The 27,993-nt window shown below is 43.5% G+C and overlaps 2 protein-coding genes and 1 long non-coding RNA gene across 13 annotated transcripts in view; 1 reads left to right on the forward strand and 2 right to left on the reverse strand.

The window, feature by feature from the left end:
* The window catches only part of LOC100231722 (aldo-keto reductase family 1 member B1-like), a 31,775-nt gene extending 18,102 nt beyond the window's left edge, over nt 1–13,673 (forward strand). Inside the window, exons 1-10 of one of the 2 annotated variants that reach the window (XM_002197197.7) lie at nt 4,171–4,476; nt 4,703–4,870; nt 5,323–5,439; nt 6,683–6,760; nt 7,158–7,280; nt 10,458–10,564; nt 10,712–10,793; nt 11,318–11,401; nt 12,227–12,309; nt 13,034–13,673. In XM_002197197.7, the coding sequence (XP_002197233.5) occupies nt 4,411–4,476; nt 4,703–4,870; nt 5,323–5,439; nt 6,683–6,760; nt 7,158–7,280; nt 10,458–10,564; nt 10,712–10,793; nt 11,318–11,401; nt 12,227–12,309; nt 13,034–13,076 (951 nt within the window). In that variant the 5' untranslated portion in view covers nt 4,171–4,410 and the 3' untranslated portion in view covers nt 13,077–13,673. Of the gene's footprint in view, nt 1–4,170; nt 4,477–4,702; nt 4,871–5,322; nt 5,440–6,682; nt 6,761–7,157; nt 7,281–10,457; nt 10,565–10,711; nt 10,794–11,317; nt 11,402–12,226; nt 12,310–13,033 lie in introns of those variants that run through there. The other variant, XM_030263595.4, reaches the window with a different exon arrangement.
* LOC115493487 (uncharacterized) lies at nt 462–4,035 on the reverse strand. The gene is made up of 2 exons (XR_003958311.4): nt 3,629–4,035; nt 462–1,911 (listed from the first exon to the last, which is right to left on the reverse strand). It is a non-coding gene; the product is annotated as an uncharacterized lncRNA (long non-coding RNA).
* Nucleotides 13,674–14,543: 870 nt separating the features above from the next.
* Nucleotides 14,544–27,955, reverse strand: LOC100228819 (aldo-keto reductase family 1 member B1). Of its 10 annotated transcripts, none has more exons than XR_012053769.1 (10): nt 27,848–27,955; nt 25,638–25,805; nt 24,855–24,971; nt 24,137–24,214; nt 23,094–23,216; nt 22,777–22,883; nt 21,968–22,049; nt 21,417–21,500; nt 20,959–21,070; nt 14,544–16,094 (listed from the first exon to the last, which is right to left on the reverse strand). XR_012053769.1 is itself a non-coding variant. In XM_072923822.1 (10 exons), exons 1-10 carry the CDS (start codon nt 27,911–27,913, stop codon nt 16,052–16,054), a joined length of 951 nt encoding a protein of 316 aa, XP_072779923.1. In that variant the 5' UTR covers nt 27,914–27,955; the 3' UTR covers nt 14,544–16,051. The 10 variants fall into 10 exon arrangements, 7 of the variants coding, with proteins under 7 accessions (XP_072779923.1, XP_072779920.1, XP_030119460.4 ...); XM_072923822.1 differs by having other exon boundaries at nt 20,959–21,041; XM_072923819.1 differs by having other exon boundaries at nt 20,959–21,134.
* Between the last annotated feature and the right edge of the window lie 38 nt (nt 27,956–27,993).

Genomic DNA, 27,993 nt, shown 5'->3' on the forward strand with positions numbered 1-27,993 from the left:
ATGTCACACAGCCCGGGGGTCTGGCTGCTGGCACGGGGAGCTCAGCCCCCGAAATGTCGGCATCCCCTCTGGCCCTGTCAGCCTCGGGGCCAAATTCTCCCGGCTGATGCCCCTCTAGCTCCATCTGCCTCCCCCTTCAGCCCAGCCACCCATGTGCCACTACCCTTGGCCCCGGAGCCCCAGGTGACATCAGGAGGTGTTTGCTTTTGGGGCCGTGTCACCTTTCTGCTCCCAACCCCTGGGCAGGTGGCCAAATCCAATAATGAAGTTGCACACTGGGTTTCAAGGCAAAAGATCAAAACTTTTGCTGAAGAAAACGAGCACCTCATAGACTTCTTTCCAAAATTTCCACCTTCAATTCATGAAAATGTAATCCAAGAACATTTGCTTCACAGCTTCCTAAAGGAAGCATTCCATAAAACCTTCTGAAATCCCCAGGCTAAGGTGAGACTTAGCTCTGCTGAGATCAAATACACATTTTTATTGGACAATAAAGGTACAATGTTACTATGATGCAGAAGTTTGGAGCACCGTCTTATTAGAGAATACCTACTCCATCACGGGTTACAGTGCCCATAGAGCCCTCAGTGGTTTCCTTGTTCAAGCATAACTCATCCACCAGCTGCAGTCCCCTTGGAATTAAGTCCTTTCAGCATGGATCTCCTTCAGAAAGTGCACCTGTGTCTCCAGAAGTATTCCTGAGTCACAGTACTGTGAGCTTGAATGCTGGCATGGGACAGGGTGTTTATATCTGTTCCAGTGGTCTCCACACAGGTCATCACTGCCATCCCTATCAAGGGATCTGCAATTTATATTCTTTATATTTTTACATTCCACCCTGCACTTTATTGAAAGATATGCTAAGAATTGTTTCAGCCTTATTCAAACTCCATCCTTAACATAATCATCATCTTACTGCATATTCTTAACAAACTCCACCCCTTGCCCCTGCAGACCAGTGGAGTTAACACCTCACCAGTGCAAACATAAGACACATATCCCAAACCCACCCTTTCTCTCACAGACAAAATTATCAGGATCAACACTGGAACAGTCAACATATTTTCCAACCACTTCTAAAAAGCTTTCCAAGCTGAACTCCCAGCACTATCCTTGGTCGTGCCACTACTCTGCCCATCTTCTGGCATGCACCATCCAGAATGAGGCGTGTAAGTTACTCCTTGATATCCCAACAGCTTATCAAGTGATACCAGTAGTAACCGTGCCCAGACCTTACAGCTTTCAGGCAACAGCATCAGTGATCACCATGTTTTCAGGGTCCCTTTCCCCTTGCCTGTAAATGCAACCCAGCAGTTCGAGAAACTAAGGGGGAGTCTCACCTGTGGGATCAGCAGAACCAGATGATTTCTCCCCACAGCCCTTCACTGGTGGGTCCTAAATCCTTCCTGAGTTAGGAAGGACAATGCCTGCTAGTAGCAGAGACCCCAAACTTCCCAGAACTCTGCTCTTACAAGGCAAAAACTTGCATCCCATTTGCTTCAGTTTCCCAGCACTGACATAGTCACTGCAGACACAGTTGCTGCAAGTGCTCAATATTTCTGCAATTTCATTCTGAGCAAAGGACTGTCAAGAGAGCATTCAGATTCTGGAGAGCAGCACTCCCACCTCCACAGGCCTACCTAACCTTGCAGCTCAGGCTGCCTGAAAAGGCTTTGTTTTCACTTTGCCATCAGCTTTCAGAAAGCATGTTTCCCTCTTCCAAGTCATCTTCCCACCCAGCACTGGTCTGCCCAGGTGCCTCCTCTCTTCAGGCAATTGCACACTGTGTGTACTCCCCCTGGACATGCACTGGCTGCTCCACTTCCAGGACTCTGTATTCCCAGGGCCAGGATCATTGCTCCTTCCAGAGCTCTTCTCACTACTCCACTTCTGGGCTGTGACTCAGGGCAACTGAGGGGAGAAAAAAGAACACAGAAGAACAAATGAGTAAATGCCTTTCTTCCCCTTCTCCAGCCTCTGTTTAAGCCAAACACCAATCTGCTCCCTGTCTTCCTCTCCACCTTGCCTTTGTCACCACAGATTACATCCAGGCCATCCCAGTCCCTCCTTGGAACCAAGAGTGGCTCAGAGAGTGATCTGGTTGCCTGATGCTTCCTTTCACCACTCAGTCCTGCTTATTGTGTCCTAGAGCTCCTGGGTGGGCAGTCCGCTGTCCCCAGGGCTGCCACAGTCCCCAGGGCTGCCACTGTCCTGCCCAGCAGAGGTGACCTAGACCACAGGATCCCCCTTTGGAGTGAGGTGCTTCCCTCCTTCTCAGGGGCCAGGGGGACTGTGGGGGACACAGACATGCTTCCCATCTGCCAGAATTCAGTCACCCCAAAGTATAGCACCAGTTTCAGAGCCAGCCAGAATCAGTCCTGACCAGCCTGGGGCGCTTCATGGTTTCCTCCTGTCCAAGCTGTCTCCTGCACTAAACCTGCCCTTCCCCACACAGTAATCACCACAGAGGGGTGGCAAGATTAATTCCTCATCCTTGGCTGTGCCCAGAGCTTGCTATTTCAGCAGATGCAATTAAGGGACAAAAACATGAAGACAAAAAGCATCATCAGTTCTAACAATATGGGAGATCCACCAAGGTGTGTTCCTGGGCTGATCTAAGCTCAGAGTGAAAAAGAGGATGAGGTCTTCTGCAGTCAGAGCTGGCCAAGCCCCTGAGAGCTACCTCCTGGCATCCAGAGATTGAACTGGAACCCCCCACTGAGCAAGATAAATCTCCCCTCCAAGTGAAGCAGACATTTCTGCTATGCTTCCCAGTGATTCAAGCATGAAACCTGCATGCCCTCACCTCCAAACCCTGTTTCAAGCTGTGCCTGTGTCTGTGCCCTGTGTCTCTGGGTAGCTGTGAAGCTGCAGACCCCTGCAGCTCTTCCCCTTAGTTGTAGATATGATCATATCTCACAACACTGTCACCTCCCTACTTGGCCTTCAGGTGTTCTCAGTGGGCCACTGGGTCTCTCTGGTAAGCACTGTCCATAAGGACATACCCACTTCCCTTATTTTGGGTTCTGTTCTCAGATTCCAAACACCACTGGTCACCAAAGTCACAACTTGTGGTGAAATTACAGTTACTAAATGCAAAGTCAGCAAAACAAACTGAAAACTCATGAGATTACTCCTCCTGTTCCAGCGCACGTGGATCAAGGAAAAAAAAAAACAAAGCAAGACCCTCCTCCCCCTCACAGTTCCTCAATGTCAGTGCTCTCTGTAAAGACATGGCCAAGGACACAGGGCACAAGATTTAGCAGCCTGACTATCACAGGGTGACTCGTGCAGTACTTCTTCTTCCCCCAAGGCCCCCACCAGATTTTCAGGAGAGGCAAACAGTGGAAAGCTGACTGGTCTTACAGCTCTGAGAGGAAAGGCTCCAACTCGCAAGAGCTAACAGCAAAAACAAAATACAGAACTTCTGCCTGAAGCCCCTTGTGACAGGATGGAGGCATCTCTGTGACTTGAAACCAGGAGGGAAAATTCAGCCCAAGTGGCAAGAGATAAGCATCAAGTTGTGTCAAGATTTTGTGATCCAAGTGAAAGCACATTGCATCCTGCCAGGGATGCCTGATGGCACTGATATGAAACAGGAGGAACATTAAAGAAGAAAACCAATTACCTTGCTGTCCTTAGCTAAATGGAGCAAAAAATATGAAGCTGCAGATAGCAGAGAAAGGCATCCAGAGCAAAACGCTCGCACCTGAAGAAACCATTCACATGTGAATAAGCAGCAAAGCCTCCCAAGCAAGTCTGGGTTTTTCCATTGCGCTGTGACGTCTTCAGCAGAACAGCGAATGCTTGTCTGCAAAAGCATCAAAGCCAGCTTCTGATGGGAGACTGCCACTGGCCACTACCGCCTGTGGTTACAATCGTGCATTTTATCCTGCGATGTCCTCAGCACCTCCCTAAAGACAGAGGGACAACACCATCATTATGCCACTCATTAAAAGGTCACTGTAACTCTTCTGAGACTTTCAAAACACTCGCAAAAAATCTCTTCCAAAATTCAAAATAAACCTGGGGTTTTTTTTTTAGATGCGCTCTATCATAAAAGTTACTCCTAAGCCCCAGCTCCCAGTGGAAGTTGCGTTTGGGAGGAACAGCTTCTCCTGGCTCTCACAAGGTTTGCGCTGCCGGGTCGCTGCGGCTGCACACAGGGCCACGAGTCCCCGGCAAGGGGCACCAGCCAGGGCCACCACCCCTGTGGCAGGGACACGGGGAGACACTGGTGTCTCATGTCCCCCGTGCCACCCCCAGCCCGGGCAGAGCCCCGGCGCGGAGCGGCAGCCGCGGCCTGCTCCGCCCCTGAGCCCCGGCCGCGCCGGGCGGGGCGGGCCCGGCCCTGCTCGCTATTAAAGGCGCGGAGCTCGGCTCAGCCGCGGAGCTGCTGCTGGCAGGGCCATGGCGAGCTACGTGCAGCTCAACACCGGGGCCAAGATGCCCATCCTGGGGCTGGGCACCTGGAAGGTACCGGGATGCGCTCCCGTGGGCCGGCGGCGTGAGGGGGGAAGGAAGGAGCGCGGCTCGGGCCCTGCCGGCGCCGCCGACACCCGGCCAGGCCGCCGCCGGGATTTGGCTTTGTTTTAGTTGGGGTTTGCTTTGGATGTGGTGGCTTTCCCTGTTTTATCTTGCCGTGAGAAAGGTCTTTAATGCTGTGTTGATGAGAGCTTTTTTTTGCCATCGCTTTTTTCAGTCGCAGCCGGGGAAGGTGACAGCTGCGGTGACGGCTGCCATCGATGCCGGGTACCGCCACTTCGACTGTGCCTATGTGTACCAGAACGAGAACGAAGTTGGGGAAGGGATCCAGCAGAAAATCAAGGAAGGTGTTGTGAAACGAGAGGACCTCTTTGTCGTCAGTAAGGTACGAGTCTGATGATGCAGGATATACCAGGGGATACCTTTTTATTTTAAAGTAACTCCCCACTTCTTTATTGCCTACTCTGTTGTGCAGTGTGGAACAGTTCAGAACATCACTTAAGCCATTCCTGAGATTCCTACTTTGTCATCCTGTATTGAGAATTATGCAGGGTCCATACCGCAAATTTGGGTGAAACTTTCAAGTCTTAATAAGCGAAACAAGACTACTTCTGCTATCTGCCAGGACACTGTGCAATCATGTGTGCTGCCACTGCACACATTGCCCGGTGTCACAGGCCAGTGTTACTCACAGAACAAGCCCCACTTGAAGAGCTGTAGGATGATGTGATTTCACATCACTTTCCCAAGGGGACAGGCACCCTGCTGAACAGTAAAGAAGAGTTCCGAGAGCTTTAACCCAAGAGGTCACAATGTGCCTTGGCTTTTTGTCTCCAGCTGTGGTGCACGTTTCATGAGAAGCATCTGGTGAAGGGAGCCTGCCAGAAGACTCTTGCTGCCTTGAAACTGGATTACTTGGATCTGTACCTCATCCATTGGCCTCTTGGTTTCAAGGTACAGTAACAGCAGGGCCCTTGACTTTGTCTATGAGTGGCAGTTATGAGGAGCTATATGGCTTTTACTGTGGCCACGTGAGCCGGGCTGTTGATTTTTGCCTCTGAGATCCCTGCTTGCATGGCATCTGCTGCCCTTTTGGCCATTGAAGAGGTGGACCTTGAACCCTAGGGATGGGTTTCCCTGCTAGAAGCAGAAGTTATATCTCTTTCCTTTTGGTTATTGCTTGTTTTGTCTTCTAAAAATCCAGTTATGCTTAGTGTGGTTCTCATTTTGTGGGAAGAGGGTTATACTTTGCTGTCTGACTGAAGTTCTTTCCTCTGTATGTTACAGAATAAGAGATTGATTGTCTTTTATTTCTGTCTTTAATCACCGAATCCTTAAATACAATCCAGCTTGAAGTGACCTTTCCTATAGGAGCTTTAGCATTCCACAGGCTCTAGAGTTAAACTTTTTAGTTCCTAACTCTGCCACTGTCTGCATGCAAAGGAACTGATGTCTCAGTTTAAATATATCCAAGCTTAGGCTTTTAGTGAGAACTTGATCAAAATTTTCTCTCTACCTCTTGCTACCAAGATGAACTGTTCTTCATAACATCTGTATTTTAAAAATTAGTTTCACATGGACAGAACTATCAAAGTGAAAGTGCGATGTGGTGTAAATAATGAATGAGTAGAAAATAACTGGTTTTGAATGAAGTTGATACCTGGCAGATAGTCCTAATTGGGAAATAGGGTGTTCTAATCTTCTAACCTTCCCTGTGCCAGAGCTTAAACAATGAGGCTCCCCATCTGTCAGGAAATCTGGTCCACTATAAGGTGAATATATTCCAAGTCCCAACTGGGTCCTTATTATGTATTTCACTGAAACACTTCATTATGAGCAGATAACAACTGTATATTTTTGTAAACTGGCTATAATTCTACTTTCTGTATTACAAGTGGAATCTTAGGTGTTTCACCATATGGATTTTGATGAGCCAGGGGACAGTTTCATCAGAAGTACCTGTCCTTACTGGCTTGACTGTAGGCAAAAAAACCCCACCACAGTACCATAAGAGCACAAAAGAAAAGACTGAAGACTCTAGATAGTGAGTGTTAAAGTCGAATACATATGTAGATAATTAGTATAATAAGGATTAGTTTGTCCTGTAATAAGAGTTTATGGGAATCATAGTCTTCAGCTGGTGTTAACCCAACCTCCCAATAATGTGTGTTTCAAGCAATTTCTCTCTCACGGACAGGCAGGAGAGGACTTGTTCCCTGTAGATGACAAAGGCATGGCTATCTCCAGCAACACAGATATTCTGCAGACATGGGAGGTGAGTTCAGCCACTGCAGGAGAAAGTTTAGACTGATGAAGATAAAGAGAGCATCAGAGACTGCTGAGAACAGAAGACAATCTCATGTACTTAGAATTACTTGGAAAGACTCACTGGTACAATAGCAAATTGTCATGTATCAATTCATCATTTTCCACTTCTAACTTGCTGTGAATTTCCATAATCTCAAAGAATGAGTGCTTTGAGTATGGGAAGCATGGTACATATACACCAGTGCTCTGGGTTGTTTGTTTTGTTTTTTTCAAGCCTGAGCTCTGAAAACTTAAACACTTCATTTAGGTTTCTTATGAAGGAAACAAGGCATGTTCAGGAAGCATGTGCTGTTCAGACCCTGCCTTTGTATATTCGATGCTGACTTTGTGCTTCTTTCTGCCAGGCCATGGAAGAGCTGGTGGATGCTGGCCTGGTAAAAGCCATTGGCATCTCCAACTTCAACCATGAGCAGATTGAAAGAATCTTGAACAAACCAGGACTGAAGTACAAACCTGCAAATAATCAGGTGAGCTGCCAAGTGGCAGAGGCAAGTGTTTGGTGGTATTCCTTTTTGTGTGGTCATTTGTTGGGTTTTTTTTTAAGAAAATGACAAAGATCTTACTTTGAAATAAGGCTAAAGAAAGACTGGAATAGATATATTCTACTTCATAGACTACGTATTCTTCAGTCTCACCCTCTAGGTGATGCCAAGGTGCTGGTTTTTTATGAACTCTGTGCCACTGCTTGGAAATCTGGCAGTGAGCAGCTCCAGAATCTGTCCTTGTAGGAGGAAAGGAAGGGGAACTCAGATGAGCTCTAAAAACTTCCTTGCAGTAGAATAAGACATGGTGTATGTATATGTAGAGAATTGGATGACCTTTCCATGACACTTCTGTGGAGAAGGCAGTTCCTGTTGCTGATGACTGAGGGAATTGATCAGAAGCATGCTTAATGGACTCAAGAGTTAATGAGGGTTAGGAGGAGGGAGGAGATGGAGTTGCAGGGTGGGTGATAGAGTAGAAATTGTATAGATGGCACTTGAATGAAATCTTAGGAGAATTCAGATGGCAGGAGACCTTGGGAGATGATCTGCTCAGAGGAACATCAGCCCTGAGATCAGACCAGGTTGTCCAGATGTTTACATCTCAAAATCCTGTGAGGATGGAGGCTGCACAGTCTCCCTAGGCGGTGTGCTCTGCTCCCTGACCCCCCTGAGTGTATGACAGGGAGGGGGAGTTCTCCTACATCCAGTCTCAACCTCTCTTGTTTTCAGCTTGCATCTGTTGCCTTCCTCCAAGCACCACTAAAGAGCTTGGCTTGGCTTTGAATGAACTCCTTTTAGGTACTGCGAAACTGCTACTAGGAGGCCTGAAGCCTTCCCTTCCCCCAGCACAGCAAGCCCAGCTCTCTCAGCCTTTGCCAGGATGGCAGGTTCTCCAGCCTTTACCCATCCTGGAGTTTCTCTGCTGAATTGATGGCAGTCTGTCAGTATTTCTACTACTGAGGGGAGCTAGGAACAGGAAAACTGGACACAGTATTATGAAGGTGGCCTGGCAAGGATGAGTAGAGGCAAATGATCACTTCTCACAATTTACTGGCTGTGTTCCTGCTGCCAGAGCTCACTGCTGGCTCGTGTCCTACTCAGTCTGTTATGACTCCCCCAAGTCCTTTCTAGCATGGCTGCTTTACAGGTAGTCAGGTTCCAGCCTGTGCTATTGCCAGGGGCTTTTCCTTCCCAGGTGCATGACTTGGTGTGCAGCCTTGTTGAATTGCTTTGGGTTTTTGTTTGCCTGTTGTTTCTGCCTGAATGGGTCCTGCTGCAGTGGCAGTCCTGCCAGATTAACATGATTATAGACTGGCACAGGTTGCTGAAGAGGACAAGTCCCAGGATAGGCTCCAGTGGGGTCTGCCTAGAGCTGACCTTGACTCTTATGGCATTTGAAGGACTCTAATCAATTACTGATTAGTAAAACTGGGTCATTTATTGTGGTAACTCGAGCATTATTTGTCCCAAAGCACTTTCAGAAAACTTAGTGTAAGTTTTAAGGTAACCATTCAACATCTGCCACACCTCATTGCCATGATCACTATATGACAATTACATTAAAATAATTTATCATTAATATCATTATTGTCATATCAATTACCTTATATCTGGCATAGGGGTCACTGATCTTGGACCTCTCACATTTGTTAATGCCCTCAGGCTCTACATGATTATTGACTATAATCAAGTTTAGCACAAAGCATTGGGTCTTTGGTCCCCGTCCTTCATAAACTACTGCTTCTGAAGAAATGCTTGCAAGCCTGAAAGCTTGCTGTTCCTAACACTTACCAGTTGGGCTAATAGTGAGAGTGCTTCCTGAAAACACTTTCTCTGTGCAGATATTTCACATGTAATCCACTGTCTTTCTTGACATTCTCATTCTTTATTTGAATGCAGCCAGGTTGTGTTGGCTTCAATTGTAGCAAGACATTAATTTGGCAAGGTAGTAATTACATAACAATGGTGCTAGTACTTAATTTAATTTCTCAACTTGAGTGCCAGTGGAGAGGTGAGGATGACTGTGCCTTGCTTATGTTGCATAAATTTGACTTATTTATAGTTGAGAAAACTAGATGCTCTATTACTCTTAAATAGCTTTCTGCAACTGCTGAAGCAAAATAAATATGTATAATATGTCCTAAAAATGGAGCTCTCTGTTCTGTTTAATATTCCAGCATGTCTCAGAGGGGAAAGAGGCATGCAGGCCTCTGATAACAGCAGGCAGCTAGAACCACAAGTACAGCGCTCGAGGCTGTAAACTGATTCCATGTTTTGCACTCCCTTGCTCCACCTGCCAGCAGCACAAGTTTCCAGGGACTGCCCTCAGAGTGCAGCTGCAGGAGGCTCAAATGGCAGCGTAGTCCAAATGGTTCTTGCTGTTGCCTGCTGGAGGAAAAGGAGTGTTCCCTGGTGTGCAGCTATCCTGAAAGTCCCTCTGTGCAAAGTATCAAATATTCAAGCTCACTCACTGCCTCCTGACACATGAACAGCTCCTGTTCCATAGTCCCCGTCTGTGCATTTGCCTGCCAGAACACAGACCCACTGGGAAGGAGTCCGTATTCATTATGCAGCTATTCTTAGGGAAGTTCATGCTAAGTGCATGTGTGTTTGCAAAATGTCTGTAATGGGCAGTGGACTCAAGGTCTAAAACCTGTAGCAGGCAACCATTCTCAGCATTTTCAGACTGGAGGTGATTAATGTGACTATTGGCACAAAGCAAAGAAAGACTAATGGAACAATGCTGACCTTGAAGTTAATATGGTAGCTGTAAAAAAATATTATGGCATGTTTAATTAGGGGTGAAGAAAGAACTTTGTACTTCCCTGGTCTGCAATTATATTGCTGTGATTTTACAGCTTTTCTGGGTGTGCATTTTACTGTCCCATTGAAGCGATAGTGTGGCCTGTCACCCATATGCTGGAGATGATCTGGATCAGCAAAGTTTGAAGTTTTGTTACAGTCCTTGGACCCTTCACTGCAGGGAGAGCTACTATAAATAGTAGTAAGGGAGTGGGGCATAGAGAAAATAAAGACTGTATAATATTGCTTAGAGACTATTGAGTTAGCACAAAAATCAGCCTTTGATTAAAAACGAATCCCTGGAACATGTTAAAGCAGTTCAGTCACTGTCAGTGTCTATACTTTCTATGTTGGCAGGTGGAGTGTCATCCATACCTTACCCAGGAGAAGCTGATCAAGTACTGCCAATCCAAAGGGATTGCTGTGACAGCATACAGCCCCCTTGGCTCTCCTGACAGACCATGGTAAGATTGCTTTGCCAGGGAGCTGGTGTGGGTTATTCTGGAAGCACTGAGACTACATGTGCAACATTAATATTTCATCCAGATACAGATCTTTACTAGGCTGGACCTATGGAGGTTTCTTGCCACTGATTTGTTTCCTCTGTGTAGGGCTAAGCCCGAGGATCCTTCCCTGCTGGATGACCCCAAGATCAAGGAAATTGCAGCCAAGCACAATAAAACCCCAGCACAGGTGAGTAGGTACCAGAGTACCCCTTCCTGTAGTACAAGCTAGTGGCAGTGTAGAGGACAGGCTGGCTCTTTGTTCCCTGTCACCTGTGGTGTTAGGTAGCAATGCAGGTTTGTTCCTTATGTGGCCTTCCATGCATACTCACAAGGGTGCTCTGATCATCACAAGAAACATTTTCTTGACCCATCTTCAGATGTTGCTGTGTTTGTTTGTCTTCCCATCTCAAGTGCTGCTGCAAAGAAGGAAACATTTCAATAGCCTACTCAAAACCTGGGTGACAAGGAAAGGAATTGAGTGTCACTAAATTGCAGGGGAGAGGAGAAAGCAAGCCTTGTGGGATTTCACCACTCCTCTACATGCACTTCAGGAAGTGCTGTTTAGAATTCAGGTGTAATTTGAAAAGCAGCTCCAAAGAGTGGGTTAATACTGCCGAATTGTACCATTTACAGTAACTAACTGCTAAACAGGCTCTGGTTGCATGGAGCAAGAGCCATCCCCCCTCTGATGCAGTGATGTGCCTCTTGCAGGTTCTCATCCGGTTCCACATCCAGAGAAATGTGATTGTGATCCCCAAATCCGTCACACCGCAGCGCATTGTGGAGAACTTCCAGGTGAGTCATTAGGAGTGAGCTTGAGTGCATGGCATGTCCAGGGCTGGCTTGGCTTCTCCCTGCACAGCAAACAGTGATCCTTTCTCATCCTTCCCAGGTGCTCTTCTGACAAGAGGACTGGGCTTTACCTCCATGTGTTTACTTACAGTCTCCTGAGGGCTGAATTAAAGATTACAGTGGGAGAGCAGGAGTGACCAAAGCTTTGGGAAACACTGTATCCTGATAATCTGAGCAGTCACATTGTGATTCTTCCTGTTTTGTGTCATGTGAATGAGTCATTTGACAGTTTATTTGGGGCCTGAGTGCAGTAGCACTCCCAAAAGACTTCTGTAGAGCAAGCACTTTTAAGGATATAGTCCTGGTGTCCCTAAACTAGGTTGCTGCTCTGGATGCAGTGATCCTGGACTGGACCCAGTATTAGGATTTTGCTTCCAAACACTCAGTGGCTGTAGGTGGAATATGGAGGTCTTGCAGCCACTACTTTGGCTTAGCACAGAAAGATGTATTCTTTGCAAATGGGAGATGGAGGCATTCTGCTACATGGTGCTTCCCAAACTTCTTAAAGCAACTGGCATGTAACTGCAACTTGAGATTCTGTAATTCCTGCCTCTCCCTGCTCACCCTCCTCTCCCACTCCAGCTAGAGGAGGCTCAGGAATCCAGAGTGTTGTGTCTTTTTCCTTTCCCTTCATGAAGCAGTCACTTCCAACAAGCACCTACACTGTGGTCTTGTTCTTTAATTTTGTGATTTTTTTTTCCTAAATTTCTTTTGCTTGCAAGCACTGATTTGTTCAAAGAAGTGGTTTCTGGCTTTTTCTCCTGTTAGGTGTTTGACTTTGAATTGACTAAAGAGGAGATGGCAACTATTCTCAGTTTTAATAGAAACTGGAGAGTCTGCGAAATGTTAATGTAAGTGGCACTTTGTTTTCTTTAAACTATTAAGTCATCACATAGTTCAGTAAATGAAGTTACAGGTGGTAGTCTTGACTGAAATTCAGGATATGCAAACTCAGTTTTCAAAGGGTTCTTCTTCAAAATAACTTTCCAGAGTAAGATTTTTTTTCAATGTTCATTTTATGAACCAAAACATGATGAGCATTGAGCCAGTTTCATTTTCTGTTCAGTTGCCAAGAAACTCTTTGTAGCTGGAATTGCAACAGGAGGCTTCTTATTTGTAATTTTTTTTGTCCATATTAGAGGAATGAGCATGATGCAGACTTAAAATCTTGATTAGTTTTCCTTGTGGTGTTTTGTCCTAAGTATATTACACAATCTGTGTCTTCTTCAGGAGTTGTTGGGAAGGTAGATGAACATTCAAAATATGATGTCAGGATTTGCTACTTGGAAGTGTAGATCCAGATCTGATTTGTAAAGCTGCAAATTTTGCTATTTTCCTGTCAGTAAATAGCAAAACCTTGACTTAGTTGTCTACAAAGCACCTCTAGGTCCCATCACCCAAACAACAGAAGGCACCCAAAATCTGTTTGGAAATGCAGCATGTTGCCAAGGAAAAGTGAAACAGACTTTGCTTTTATACAGTTATGCTCTTCCCTTGGTGGTTCTTCCAAGTGGTTACAGATGCATACAATGCCTTTGGGATTTGAGATAATCTTTGCTTTTTGATTTCCTCCAGGTGCAAAACTCACAAGGGCTACCCTTTCAATGCAGAATACTGAAGATGGTTCCCTGCCTTTCTCCAGGCTTCCCAGATATGCTTCTGCTGTTGTCTTTGAGTTGTCTGTGTAGCTTTTTCACTGCATCCGACACCCCTCCACACCATTTTTTTGCCTTCTTTTTTTCTCCACAAAGATGCAGTCTATGTACTCTGTGACTCTGTGCTGTTTTCTTTTTTTGGAAAGAAGAAAATGCTGAAATGGTTCTGAAGAGCACACTGTGTGGACTAGTAGATTTTCTTTGCCAAAGAGCAAGTCCGGAATTGGTAAGCAGAAAGCATTGAGCAAGTTTGAGCAAGCACACACTTTTATTTTGGAATACTGTGATTTGGAGCTAGCTATTGTTGTCTGGAAGGACCGGGATATTGGCAGATGTTGCATAATGAGATCTGTTTGTTGTTTTTTTTTTTTCCAGTTACGATTGGGGTTGATTTTGTTTCTTTGTAACACTCCATACCTTTTTTTTCCCCTCTAATTGGAAGTATAAGTTGATTTCTAATTGATTTCTACATGGGTAGCTCTTGAAAAGTGTATAGATCCTGGTTTCTTGGTGATATAAAAGCTGTTTTGCTTATAATAAAATACAGTTTCATTACTGTGTGTAATGAGATGGTTATTTCAGTAATTCTCCAATGGTGGTAATGCTGGAGCAGCTGTATAATATCAGCTGTCTCTAGAGATTACACAAAAGCAAGAAAATTACCATCCCCCACAAAATCATCCATTGATGTTGACTTCTTACATGTGCCCTGAGAGCTGCCTGCTGTTCTCATGGTTAAACCTGTGGCCAGTGAGTCTGTTTGTCCTCTCTTTAACTAGAACTGGTTTGGTTCTGACAAGCAATACAGTCATGTTTGATTCAGTTTTTGTCTTACTGAGGTGATTAGTATACTTTTGCTAGTAGAAAACTCATTTCACTGAAGACTTGAAGCTTACATAGCATCCTATAGGATTGCTTTAATAAGCAGTAGAAAGCTTGCCCTCTCCAGCAGGGAGCACATGATGCAGGAAGGAATTCTGTGCTTGTACAAGATACCACTGGCAAATATAGTAAAAATGGGTTTCCAAGAAAATCCTTTGTCATTGTGCTAGCAGATCAGAAACTTAATGCTTTGTTCAAGGAGCACAGAGAAATAGACTGATACCTGAACTTCTGGTTTGTGAGGTGTGTTTGTCCCTTTGTGTTTTTCACAATACTTGCAGTGGTTTTAAAGCTGTTGCCACCCGAGAGCTGCTCAAGACTGTTCACAGAATGCATTTGGGTACTGGTAAAAGCAGTGGCTAATGTTGGGTGGCTTTCTTGCATATTCCTGTGAGAGTTTTTCAGATGTCTGAGTAGATCTGGGATGTGAGTGGTCCCTCTGAGTTTGTGTAGACCTGGCAGAAAGGGGTTCTCTCTGAACAGATGGAAGAAGGGAGACAGCAGGGCTGTTAATGTATAACCAATCTAAATGGTAAATGTAGAATTATGATTCCATAACTGTGTAGCAAACCTTAAAGTGAACTTAGCCAGGTTAAAATGTAACATGAAGGCAATTTGATATCAAAGTATTTCTGAAATAGGTGGTTTGTTTCCTGGTTCTGAGCAAAAGGAGTCTAAGGAGTCATACTGATTGAAAAGTACAAAAAAAAAGAAAATCTACTTTCTCAATGTAATGGTTAGTATTTATTAGAAATAAAAAAAAAAATTAAATATTTTTAAATCTTTCCAGTAATGCTAAGACCGTAATTAGCATGCTACATGGTTTTGGTCACAATAATTTACAATAGGCTGAACAGACAAGATTGAGTTAACTTAAAATACGGGGAGGAAAGAATCAGTGTCTGACTTGAAGCAATATGCTCTTCTAATGCTGGTTCTTCTAATGTAAATTGATTATAAATCACTTTAAATTCTGGACTTAAAAACACATACAGAAAGCTTCAGCTCTATGAGTGTTTTTGAGAAACTCTAATGTGATAAACAAAAGCCCTAAGGCATCTAAAAAAGCCAGAAGAGGTGATGCTATTTGCTTAGTCTGAGCTGTGGCAGAAAACTGTTTGGGGCAATGTTGACTTAATTGCAAATAACATTTTTGTGACAAGTGTGTTCTGGCAAGAAGCTAGCTACATTGAGGGTCAGGGTTTCCAAAATAGTACATCAGGTTCTGTTAGCTTCTTCTGTTTTCATTTCACTGCAACTTTATGGAAGTTTGAAATGAAATTTTCCATTCTGGAAGTAGGAATTTTACTGGAGACAGCAGAAGGGAGAGCACTCGGGGTGGAGTGGCATTGTAACAGGCTCTCTCTGTATTTCACTGGATGACTTCGTGGCAAGGAATTTGGAAAGGGTCGTTCTGGGACACAGTGCAGCACTTGGCCGGCAGAGGGCTTGGATCTTGAAGTATCAGAGTGGCAATAGAGGGAAAGCAGAGAAGCACCTGAGTGCAGGGGTGATGGTGCACAAGCTTGAACAGAAAGCAGGCTGTTGTCAGAAAGCATGGGAAGGGAGTGACAGGAAGCCCTGTCACCCTTAATAGTTTTGGATTGCTTCTCCAAGGGTAGATATAATCAAGGCTGAGATGGAAGGAGAGGCAGTCTTCCTTTAGTCTAGGTTGATCTAGGAATGCTTACAGTAAAATAGTCTTTTGTAACCCCATGCTTGTGCCATACTCTCTGCCTATAAGAGCAGAGATTTGCTTTCATCTCCTGAAAGGTAAAGTAGAAAGATCAAAGAGCTCAATATCCGGAGCTCGGCATTCCTGTCAACTGAGCTCTTCCTGCTGAAACTGTTCACAGCATTTGTTTTTGTATTGTGATTTGACAGATCTCTGGGTTTCTGATCAAAGACATTTTTAAGGACAAATACAGTCTTGTAGCTCTTCCAATGAAAAGCTGGTTGTGTTTTGTTTTGTGTTCTTAATTTAAGAACTTGTAGTTCAGCTCCACCTTGTCGGCCTCTTCCTAGACATTTTGGGGACTCTGCTGCAGCAGCTGAGCTAGTGTGATACTGTAGCACACCCTGGGAAGAGGATTTCCAGCCTACAGGAAAGATTAAGAACAGCTATCAATAAAATAAAACATGTCATTGGAACTGGTAAAAGCAGTACCTGCACAAAATTTGTTTCACTTCCAGCTGCACTCACTGCTCCAAATGATACCAGATTAGCAGGCCTTTATTTCATGTTTAGAAGAAAATGGCTCTCACAGGACAGATCCATTTACTTGGTAGCAAAGAATGATGGTGAACTGATTTATCACAGAAAACAGGTAGAGAAAAACAGTAATTATCTCATTAGAGAAGGCAAGATACTGTTTTTGCAAGTTTTTTTGTGTAGTAGAGGAGAACACAAGAATTATTTGGAATTGACATCTTGCTGGTGGACACTAGGACAGCACGGATAGTCTCACAGGCACAGCATGTTTGTTTCAGGTTGCAGTTGATGTTCCTTTGAGATAAAACAGCTTTACTTCTGGTATTGGAACACAAATACACAGGCCTGCCTGGCTGAAATCATTTTTCACATGATGCTCTATAACTTGGTGTTTGCTTCCCTCAGGGAAAAGGAGACAGGACCTCTCCTCTTGCTGAGCTCACGAGACTGAACAAATGCTATGGAATGCACTTGTTTCAGAGTTGTGAAAACTGGGGCACAGGAAACTACAGTATTCAAAATGGGAAAAGAAAATCCTGTCTCTGGATTTTAATCTGTATTCACTGTGCTGAAGATGGAGCTAGAAACCTGGAGTCTTTTGTTTAAATGGGGCACAGAACAGTTAACTTGGGACAAATTATTTTCATTTCAGTCACTTAATACTGCCCTAGTGTCATCCCTCCCTCTGCCTTGTCCTTGGTTTCTTTAAAAGTACAGAGCCCTGTCTTTTTTCTGGCAGGACCTTGTTTATTTTAGCTGTGAGGCAGCTCTTAAAACCCTTTAATAGGCCACATTGCTCTTGCATTTTAACTTGTTAAAGTGCATGGTACAGAACTAGTGGTGCAAACAGCTGCAAAACTCCTTTTTTTTTTTTCCCCAGCTTCTTAAGGAAAAAAAAAAAAAGCCAACTGCAAAAGCTTTTCTAAACTGAAATAGGCCTGATTACAAGCCAGCTGTAGTTGCTCATAGGAACAGCTGAACTAAATCAGACTCAGTATCTACATATTGCAGCATCTTGTCTCCAGCTGTGGTCAAAATAAGTTGCTAAAGATGAGTAAATTGAGCATTGCAGCAGAGTGTTATTTAAATATTCTGACAGCAGCTGGTTCTTTATGTTTAACAGCCATCAGTTAACTCTTTCTTTTTCAGTTACCTTGTGAATCTGTTATGTTCCAAGGGAATGATGCTTCACACTCACAGTTTGTGATTAATTGCCATCTCTTATTTGTTTTGGGCTGATTTGCTGGTAGATTCATTAGCTTCTACTGGTTTTTACAGTAGAGGAAATAATAACTGGTCTATTTCCAGTAACACTTTGCAAGCTGCTCCAGGATAAACATCTGGCACAGCTCCTTGTACTGGTGTCAGGTCAAGGAAAGTCTTCGTCTACTTAATTGCCATCTGTATAAATGAATCCTAGGCCATTGATTATCCTAATCAGTCTTCTGTAAGTCTTTTTTTTAAGATTCAGAGGAAGGCAAGGACCAGTACATCTTGTGTAGGATTGCATGCAAAAAGTTCATGAAGTAGGTTTGTATCTGACTGTCTTTGGCTTCTCAATCAGTTTTCTTTTGAACTATGTTCACCTCAATATGAGAGAGCTTGGAATTACAACAGATAGAGAACTTGAGCAGCAATGATCAGCAAAGAGTTTTGGATTTTTACCTGCTGTTAATTACCTGTGTTATCCAGTTTTCCCTCCAAAACACAGACATAATACTTTACTTTTTTCACCCAGCCCCTTTGGAACTTTGCATGAGGCTTGACTCTACCAGAATGGATGAACTCCACAATGAAAAGCTGAAGTCATGGGACAATGTATTGTGATACAAAGACAAAATGCTAAGCTAAGGTGTTTACATTTTACTGGGCTCATTGGCACAGATAATGTCACTGCTGACTAGGAATGATATATGTGTGGGTTTGGTGCAAGAGCTGCTGCACAGCTGATAGAAACAGAAAATTAACTTAGGATACTGTAAACCTGTCCATACAGCTCCTGGCAGCAGGCTCAAGGCTGTGCTTGCTGTGAGGCAGCAACTCTCTTCTAGAAAGGCACATTGTAAATAGGGCTGTGGCTCTGCTGCAAAACAGGGGGGCTTTATTTCCCAGCAACTGACACCACCCAAATTCTTCTCCTTTTACCTTTACTAAAGTCTCTGCAGCTGAAAAAGATCTATTGTCTCTGAAACAAATGCACAATCTCTGGCTTCTAACTTGTTTTGAATTTTTTACTATTATATGGCTACTGTGATCATCTAGTCTGACTTCCTGCCTACCACAATCTATAAACATCCTGTCAATAGCTTCAAGTCTGATAGCTGTGATTAAATTGGAATGTGGTTAGAAAATTCCTATGAAGCAGAGAATATTTCAAGACAGGCTCTATGCTGCAACCTTAAGTGGGTATTTCTGCTACTGCTCTGGTTGACAAGTGACCACAGGCTAAATACCTGGTGGCACAGCACCTTCCACAGAATTCACTTCCTAATTGCATCTAGGATGATATCCTGCAACTGGCCTTGTAAATGTAGCATGCTCAGGAGGAGAAAAAAAGAATGCCCATTACAGGCACCTCCCTGTCCATATCACTGCATTATAACTGTTCAGTGTCAATTCCTGATAGACTTTTCAGACCTGTTACTTTATAAGAGTTGCTGTGGGAAATCCAGTTTGATGAGAATTTGTTCTGTTGTTTCTAGAGTACCTGTTATTCAAATATCTTGGAAGAGTCTGAAGTAGCTCAAAGATATGTCATTTTCTTTATCAACTACAAACAAAATCAGTTGGAAAAGGATATCTGTAAAGTGTGTATCCTAGTCCTGAACCTTAATTACACAATTGTCCTTCTCTGTGCATGCAGTGCTGAGCCACATTGTTCTTATCCTGATCTGCAAGAGCCTAAAGCAAGTACAGGAGTTTTGAGTCAATTGTTAAAAAGCAAGACAGACACCTCATTAAAACACCAGCATGGGCTGCAGCAGCACCTACTTTGTTGTTTTTTTTTTGTTTTTTTAAACCAGAGACAACAGCATCCAGAGACATCCCTTCAGTAAAAACACAAGCAAACAGTACCTAGGGAACAGTACAGGAGAGTGAAAATCTGCTGTTGACTTCTGTGAAGCTGCCCAGCTTTTCTGCTTGCTAAATATGACAGCTGCCAAACAAAATAATTCCTGTGTGTCTCCTTTATCAGACTTTGGATGTTCCAGGAGAGTTTCACAGTCTCAACTGCAGCCATTCTACTGATAAAGGCAGTATTTATATACTTTTGCAGATACTATAAACCAAACATGCAAATCTCCTAGTAGTTTATTAGGTTTTAGCAGTTCATAAATAGGAAACCTCATTAAGAGCTCCTGAATCATAATTCAGCAGTGTTCCCTAAAGAGCTTTCAGCCTGTTACACTGAAATTAGTGTTACACTGAGGTCAGCATCTCAAGTAAAATGTCATGTCATTGACATCTTCTGGTGTTAAATGGATTGTCTTGTACTGATAATTAAAAGATAGTGTAAGTATTGACCTTTTGCCCAAAAGTATAACTAATCAGAGAATTTAAATTTTCTCTAAACTTAGGATTTATAGTAATGACAAAGAATGCTTTTCCCTAATCCAAATATATGGGTTTAGTAAACTTCATTATCATTACTAAATTAAGATAGACTATATATTTTGCTGCAACTGAAAATTGTGTTACAAGAGCAGATAAAGGACTGATACAGCTGGTTGATATAAAGGAAGCAAATGTATCCATGTTCAAAGATGACTCTTCAGAATGCCTGTGAGTTACCTTCTCCCATTTTTTTTAATACATATCTCCTTCTATCATTAATAATACACAAAGTATTGCAAATTGCTTGAAATAACAATAAATGGTCTGGATCCGTGGAGGATCTGAAGCTGATGCCTATGTCAGTCTTCTAAAAAAGGATAGTCCTTGTGATTTTTGCATCTAGAAAAAGAGAGCATGATTAAAACATTTTAAGGATATAGCTTAGAGAAAAAGGTTTCTTTTTCCCTGGTAAAAGAACTGAAACTGAGCTACATGACACATTGTCTGCTTAGTGTATCCAGGGCAGGGAAAGTGAATTCTCTGTAATCTTTGCATGTATCAGTGACCTCTTTCTCAAAGGATAATGTATCTCATGCTCAGCTGAAATTGCCAGAGTTCCCCAAGATATTAAACCTCTCTCTTGGGAACCCTCAATCCCCCAGGATGCTGTTAGACAAGTGGGTAACCTGGGAAAACTGAATAAAATGCAGCTCTTGGTGAGTCTGTAACCATTCTGTTATCTAGATAATGTTGGCAGGAGTACATAGGCACAGCTCTTCCCTCCAAAAAAACCTTACAACTCTCATTCTTAAAATGGAGTTTATTTACTCTGACTGTCCCTTATGTAAAGGAGCCAAAGAAAACGGAGGGGGGAAATGGTTGCTTATTTATTTTTAGAATTTCCAGCTGATCTTGATTTTCAGACAGCAGTTTGGTATGCATCCAGTACAGGACATCTCAGGAACATTGTGCCTGCAGAAATCCCAGTGTTCCCAACCTGTACAGGACAGGCAATGCTCTAATGAACCCAAATTTGAGATTCCAGCAGATATGACCAATGTTAGCTGAGGCTCCCTCTCTTTTTATTTTGAAGTGGGGCTATCAAATAGTGTCTGTTACAAGGATATCCAGTGGTAATCCAGCTATCCAGTGGTAATCCAATCCTGCTAAAGCCTGGAGGAGGAGGAGGTACTCACTCGCTTAATGCACAGATGCGATAGCGCTTCTTGAAACCAAGGAGGGTCTCCATCTCCTCTTCAGTCAGTTCAAAGTCAAACACCTGCATGAAGGTCCCAAACAGCTGGGTTGCTTCAGTTTGTAGTGAGACAAAGAAGTTTGTTTGCAGAAAGAAGAGCAAAAGCAGGCTGAAGCACTGGGAGGTGTGCAGGGAGAGCAATAAATAAATGCGTAAGGATACAGTGCTGGTGGGATCTGCCTGCAACATGATTGTGCCACAAGGTGGGAGGGTTTGGCTCTCACCTGATGTCTTCAAATGAAGATGTGGCTCCTTACTTTTAAAGTGACTTTTTGCATTAATTTATGTGGTATCTGACAAAGGTTTTGGTGGTTCTAAGTTTGATGGGGGGTGTAGCAGAGTGGGTTTTTTTCATGTGTAGTTTAACACCATTAATGACTCCGTAAGGTACTCTCTTACCTTAAAATTTTCTTCAATACGCTGTGGAGTGACAGATTTGGGAATCACACTCACATTTCTTTGGATTTGGAGCCGGATAAGCACCTGCAGGAACACAGAGGGAATTTACACATGAGAAGTGCTGCCTGTCTTCTGAAAGCTGCAAACCAAAGGTGTCTGCATGGTTACACAGAGCAGCTCTACTGGTAACTAGAGAGGGCTCACAGAGGAGAAGCACTACCTAAGCCCTTCCTAATTACTGCATAAGCTCATTAAATCCTTATCCATCTCTGAAGCTGAGATGACAACAAGGGAGTGCGTTGAGCAAGAGTTCAGGATTGGCAGGGATGCTGTGTTGGGAGAGGCAGCCAGTGTGTCAGTTAAAGCCCAAAGCCACTGATAATCTTCTGTCCATCACTAAAACCAAGGTAGAGAGGATATTTTTCTAAAGCATTAAACTGTATACAAGACACAGCTGGAACTCCATATTATTATTCCATAATACCTCTTTGCTTTAACACAGGTGGGAAGAATACATGTCAGCAGGGAAAATAACTCTGGCCAGTATTAACCTGAGCGGGGGTTTTGTTGTGCTTGAGTGCAATTTCCTTAATTTGAGGATCATCAAAAAGGGAAATATGGTCAGGCTTGGACCTGTAAAATTAAAAAAAAAAAAAAAGCATCATCTTGCACACTTTAATTTAACATCTTGTTACTTCAGTTCCTGCCTTCATTCTTTCCTTTTATAACAAGTGAGCACATGAGAAGAGGCCTGTAGTTTCTAGTAAAAACAGGTCACGGTAACACATGTATGTCCAGCCTGAGATCAGGCTGGGAATTTCTTTGATCTATATCCCAAGAATTTCATCTTGTCCTTTACAAGCACAGCTGCTCTGGCAAAAGCCTTGTCCTGGGTCAGAGGAAGCCATGAAGATGGGAGTACAAGCAAAATTTCTGTAACTTCCCCATTTACAAACTTAATCCCTTTGTCTCAGCAGGACTGCAATGTTGCTATTTTCACAAGCATCTGCTGCTTTGGTTTTTTGTTTGGTTTGTTGTGGGTGTTTTTGTTGGGTTTTTTTGTGGGTTTTTTTTTAGCTCAGATATCCTCCTACATGTTTAATAAACTCACGAAAGCTCAGTTAAGAATTCTCTTCTCTGCTTTCATCAACCAATTTATCGTTTTTCTTCAAAACATTAAACTAGTGGACTGAATATCACAGTAAGTGTGAGATTTCTGTGGATGTGATTTTTAATGGATTGGTAAGTCTTTTTCTAATTGCAGTAGTTTTTCTCTGAAGTTTCATCCACATCCTAAGACTGGTTTACTGCATTGACTCCAATCTAAATCTAAGGAAGAAATATCACTAAACGTTCTTACCCTGGCCAGTTGGGTGCTCCAAGGGGACAATATGCAGTGACAGAGATCCCTTTGGATTGGCAAAACTTAATCAGCTCTTCCTGAGGAAGATAGGGGTGGCTCTCAATCTAAAAAAAAAAAAAAAAAAAATCAGCTTTCACCTCTCAAAAGCAGATGGTACCTCAAGGTTTAGCATCACCGTGCCACATCAGCTTTGAAAAGGTGGTTCTTTTTGCCGGTGTAGGGGGTTTTTTAAGGGACTTTAAAGAGATGTTCTATCCAGTGCAACACCCCAGACAGGTGTGATGTCAGTGTTGAGGAGGTGGAGGACAGTTTACCTGATTATTTGCAGGTTTATGTCTTAAGCCTGGTTTGCCCAGGAGCCGATCCATCTGTTTGTGATTGAAGTTGGAGACTCCAATAGCCTTCACCATTCCCATATCCACGAGCTCTTCCATGGCCTAGAAACACCACAGAATCACATTTCCTATTAAGTTCTTTCATTTTTATATGTAAGAAAATGCCCACACAAAAACTTGAGTGGTAAAAATCTTCCTGGCTGGACGACTCCTGTGCTGTGAGATCTGTACCTGAACAGTGGGGCTCTGGTCAGACTCAGGATCTCACATTGTGTGAGATATATAACAGCAATATTCACACAACCCCTAAATTATTATTATTTCAGTAAAAATATTACTCTTTTAAAATACTATCCATAGGAAGACCTTCACATAGATGAAAGAGATTCTTTTAGAGCAATTCCTCAGCTAACTAAATAATCATCCCATAATAAAAAGCACCTTCTTTGGAATAGAGCAGCTCAACAAGCTGTTACAAGACAGCTGGAACAGAATGGATACTGGTGATCAGCACTGATTAATTTCCCAGGAGAGATGTACCATTTAGCAGCTGGATTATAGGATAAGCAGTACTGTGTTCCCCCTCCATCACCTATATTCTTTCACACTAATGAGCAATAAAAAAGCCAGACAGCCTTAATTAGATTGTCACATCCAGCAGAAAAGAAATGGGGAAATAATCTACTACCAGCCTTTAGAGCAGAAGATACCCTTGTTCCAAAGCAGAAATAATTTTAATTTGAAGTTGCTGTCATAAGCAGTAGCCTGAAATTTCCACTTTTTTCCCTCAAATGAACAACAAGAATGGGCCTTATTCTTCATCTGATGTAAGCAGCAGATATAAAAATACCTACATTTTGGCACAGTGACACAAAAAGGAGCCCAAGGACACAGAGAAATCAGCAATCTCAAATACTTTATGTTAGAAATTCTCTCAGAACAATTCCCACAGTGGAAAGCTTGGAGTTTTCAGGCTGTTATTTCAAACTAGCAAGATATTTTTGGCCTGTAAATGAATGTACCTCCCACGTATCCAGAAAGTCTGTATCGCTGGGAATGATCATGCTGTTTCCATCTGCAGGAAATAGCTCCTCTCCTGCCTATCAGCACAAATGGAAAAGAAACATTAAGGTCAGCTGAATTATACATACTTCAAGAAATCATTCAGAAATTTGGGCAAGTGAGTGGAGCTGGAGACACTGAGTTGGATATCCTGAATTATGTTTGTGGCTGAAACAACTACCGTGTATCAACAGAGACATCTTCAAGAAAATCTGTCTCTTGAGGCTCTGTCCTGCAGGCAGAGGAAGGGCAGGCACTTCTCTATGCCTCAGGTTGGGAAAAGGCCAGGGGGGTGACACAGTTGGGAAACCAGGATTAATTTAACCTGGGGGTAGAGAGAGAAGAGAAAAATCTAAACTAAGTAGTTCACATGTTTGATTCTTGATAAGGAAATGGCAGCCAAGCCCCACACTGTAAGAGGAATGTGATCTGGATGGTAATTTGATGACTTGGAAATGCTGGGCAGGGAAAAATAAAGTGGTTTTTGTACCACAGGACCTAGTTTAAGCAGGCATGACCTTACCTCTCCTCCTGGGCTCTCACTGCAGAGGGTTATCATTATGTTCTAATGAGATTTACCAACACTCCTCATTGGAGAGGACTAAAGAGATGTCTGGTCCCGAAGGCAAAAGGGGCAAAGCCCTGACAGACGGATCCCAGGACTTAAAGTTGCAATACCTTGAATCCCATGGGAGAGTGCATCAGGTAGAGGTCCAAATAATCCAGCTGGAGGGCAGCAAGTGTTTTCTGGCACGCCTCCATCACCAGGGATCTCTCGTGGAAGGTGGACCACAGCTGTGGGGAAACACAAAGCCTGGCAGCTGCTCTCCTGCCCTCACTATGGCAGAGCATCCCTGGCAGGGAAACAGGGCACAGACACAGAGGCAGCTCAGGGTGTGACACCTCTTCTTGAGAAAGTGCCACTTGAGGCACCTCAATCTATTTGTGGTACTGTTAAGTAAGTGAAATGAGAATGGGACACTCTGAGATTCCATCAATTATTGCAACAATTAAAACAAAGAAAATAAGTGAACCTGGTGCAAATCGACCCACCAGCTTCCAGCAGATAGAAGTTACTTTATTTTTCCTACCATTGTTGTTGGGGGAAAAAACAAAACAAAGCATAACATACAGGAGTTGACAGGCTGAGGCCGGCGGCGCAGCAGGAGTGACCACAAAAACAATAGCCCCGCTTCCTATCCCAGAGGCCACCAGGAGCACGGCCTCAGTTCCTGTCTCCATGGCTGACAATGGACATGGACTACAAAAAAACCCCTCTCAAACCAAGCCTTTTGTTTCTCAGGGGGTGACCTATTCCTTCCCCTCAGCATCCACAAAATGCTTGGCCCTGACAGAGAGGAGGTAATTCCCAGCTTCATCCCACGGCACTTTCCACCTCGGGACTTTGTCTCTCCTCCCTAGAGCTGGGTCCCAAGTGAGAACTGTTGTCCAAGGACACACCTTGCTGACAATAAAGAGCTCTTCTCGCCTCAGCACGCCCTCCTCCATTTTTTGGCGCAGCGCATCCCCAATCTCACTCTCATTCTGGTACATGTAGGCGCAGTCGAAGTGGCGGTACCCAACGTCGATGGCAAACTTCACTGCATCCCTCGCTGCCCCCTGGAGAGCCTGAAACCAGAAGAGAAGCCAGGTGTTCTGCTAAATAGCAGATGAAGAGCTTTGCTGTCCTGCAAAGCTGGCGGTTTTAAGCCCCCGAATATCGACGTATTCCAGCCTGTATCTGGCTTTCATTAGTTTTGTGAAATCAAATGGCAAAGGGAGTCACTGATGAGGCACCTGAGCTGATCCACCCTTTCCTAATATTGGAAGTTCACCTTGGGACACGAGGCTATCCTGAAATAAGTTCTAAGTTCCATAGAAATTAAAAGCAACTTTAGTGTGGCATACTGGTGACATGAGGAAAGCAATCACCTCTGGAATGCGTGCTGGCCCGGCACAACAACAATCCAGCTCTTGTTGACACAGGACAGGGAGGTGAGGGGACTCAAAACACTACAGACAGTGCCACCTCCTGGGTAAAATACACACGTGGTATTTAAGAGCAAAATAAAGCACTTCAGATTCTTGGCTTGGAGACACCAAGGAGCTGTTTGATGACTGAATCCAGAAAATGGCACTCCAAACAGAAATGTGATTTAAAACCATCACCACCTCCTAACTTTTTTTTTTTTTTTTTTAATTATATCACTTCTCCAAGTTTTTCCAGTCAAAGTGTGTTTAGTTGGCTCACCTACATTAAACAACAAAAACATAGAAAATGTAGCAATTTTTTTCCCGCAAGGCTATGCACAACTAAAGAGCCAGCTAAAAGTTTTACAGGTTATCATTTTGCAGTCCCTTTCCCCATCCCATCCCTTCCTGGATGTGAGCCTCCCAGGGCAGCAGGAAGAAGCAGGCATGGGCAAGCAGGCTACCAGTGGCCAAATGATGGCATTTTGGAGCCCTTCATCTCTGGCTGCTGCTGCAGCTTGGGAAAGCTGCCACGCTGGAGCAATCAGTATCACTGCTGAGGGGTGGAGAGCAAAGGCAACAACCTACCCTTGAGATTACATAAAACTCTGTCATGTGAGATGTTTTCCAGAGAAAATAACCCATTGTTTCATTTTCCAAGGGGCTCACTAAGCTCGGCTTCGAGTCAGAGCTGCTGGGTAAAGGGGAGGTCCCATTAAGGCACCAAAATGCTGAGACTGCTGTGGGAACCTTGAAATCAAATAGCTTTAATGAAATTATCACAATAGGCTTGGGCCTTGTTTTCATTGCATAACAGAAGATATTATTTTGTGGTGGTAGGGATCATGTACCCAAAATTTTCCTTTTACTCAGTCCTAACCAATTTCTATTAGCAGCTTAACAAGTTCCTTCAGAGAGATCCCCCCCCATCACAGCATTGGGCCCTAAGAGCCCCCCTCACAAGCCAGTTTGGCTTTTAAAGCCTATTTTAACTACTTTAGGCTTCTTCGTGTCCTTTGTCATCAGAAAAATGAAGACTGAAAGGGTTAAACAAACTCACCCCAGTTTGTGCACATAAAGTTAAATGCTGATTAGATCAACTGACCCAAAATATGGCAAGAATTTAAGATATTTTTATGGTGACTAGAAAAGTGTTTCATGGAGCTGGGAAGTTGTGATTTGACATATTTTGTTTCCAGTCTCAGATCCAGGGGAAAATCTACTCTTTTTTATCTTTTTATCTTGCTTAAGAAGATTAGTTTCTTAAAATTTTCAGCTCATTGCCAGACTCATTTTATGTTTATAATTCAATATATTCTTTTACCTACTCTCTCTTACCGAAAGCCCATTAGGTAACATTTACAGATAAAGACCCACCCAAGCAATATCCCTGCAAAGTGCTGCATGCTCATCTGCTGCTAAAAAAAAAATAAGATATCCTCAGTCTCTAAGGGATTTTTGTGAGTTCCCATTTCCAAATCTACTTATTGCCCCTTTAATTCCTGTAGCTACACACACCCATCACAGATGACATCTATATGACATGCTGGGATATTAACACCCTGTGCCAAAAGAAAACAAAAAAAGAAAAAGCAGAACAAACAAAAAAAAAAAAATAGAAAGGAAAATTAGCTGGGCAGAAGTTTTTACTTTTGCAGCATGTAAATGACTGCCCAGAGCTCCCCAGCTGCAGCAGGTACCTGCCAGGTCCCCAGTCCCAGGATGGGCATCCTCCCACGAGTGGGCAGCTCCAGGTAAGTGGTCATGTGCAGTCTCCTCCCAGCACTGCAGGCAAGGAGAGGCTGTGGGCTCTTGCAAAACCTTTTAAATCAGCTTGGCCCCTCCC

The sequence above is a fragment of the Taeniopygia guttata genome, chromosome 1A (assembly GCF_048771995.1).
Source record: "Taeniopygia guttata chromosome 1A, bTaeGut7.mat, whole genome shotgun sequence".
Classification (NCBI taxonomy): Eukaryota; Metazoa; Chordata; class Aves; order Passeriformes; family Estrildidae; genus Taeniopygia; species Taeniopygia guttata.

Excerpts from the sequence above, each read along its gene's own strand:
- LOC100228819 (XM_072923819.1), bottom strand. The coding sequence starts at position 27,913 with ATGACCACTTACCTGGAGCTGCCCACTCGTGGGAGGATGCCCATCCTG. Across the intron at positions 24,972-25,637 it reads AGCTCTTTATTGTCAGCAAG|CTGTGGTCCACCTTCCACGA; the intron begins GTGTGTCCTTGG and ends GTTTCCCCACAG. Across the intron at positions 23,217-24,136 it reads ACTTTCTGGATACGTGGGAG|GCCATGGAAGAGCTCGTGGA; the intron begins GTACATTCATTT and ends TGGTGTTTCTAG.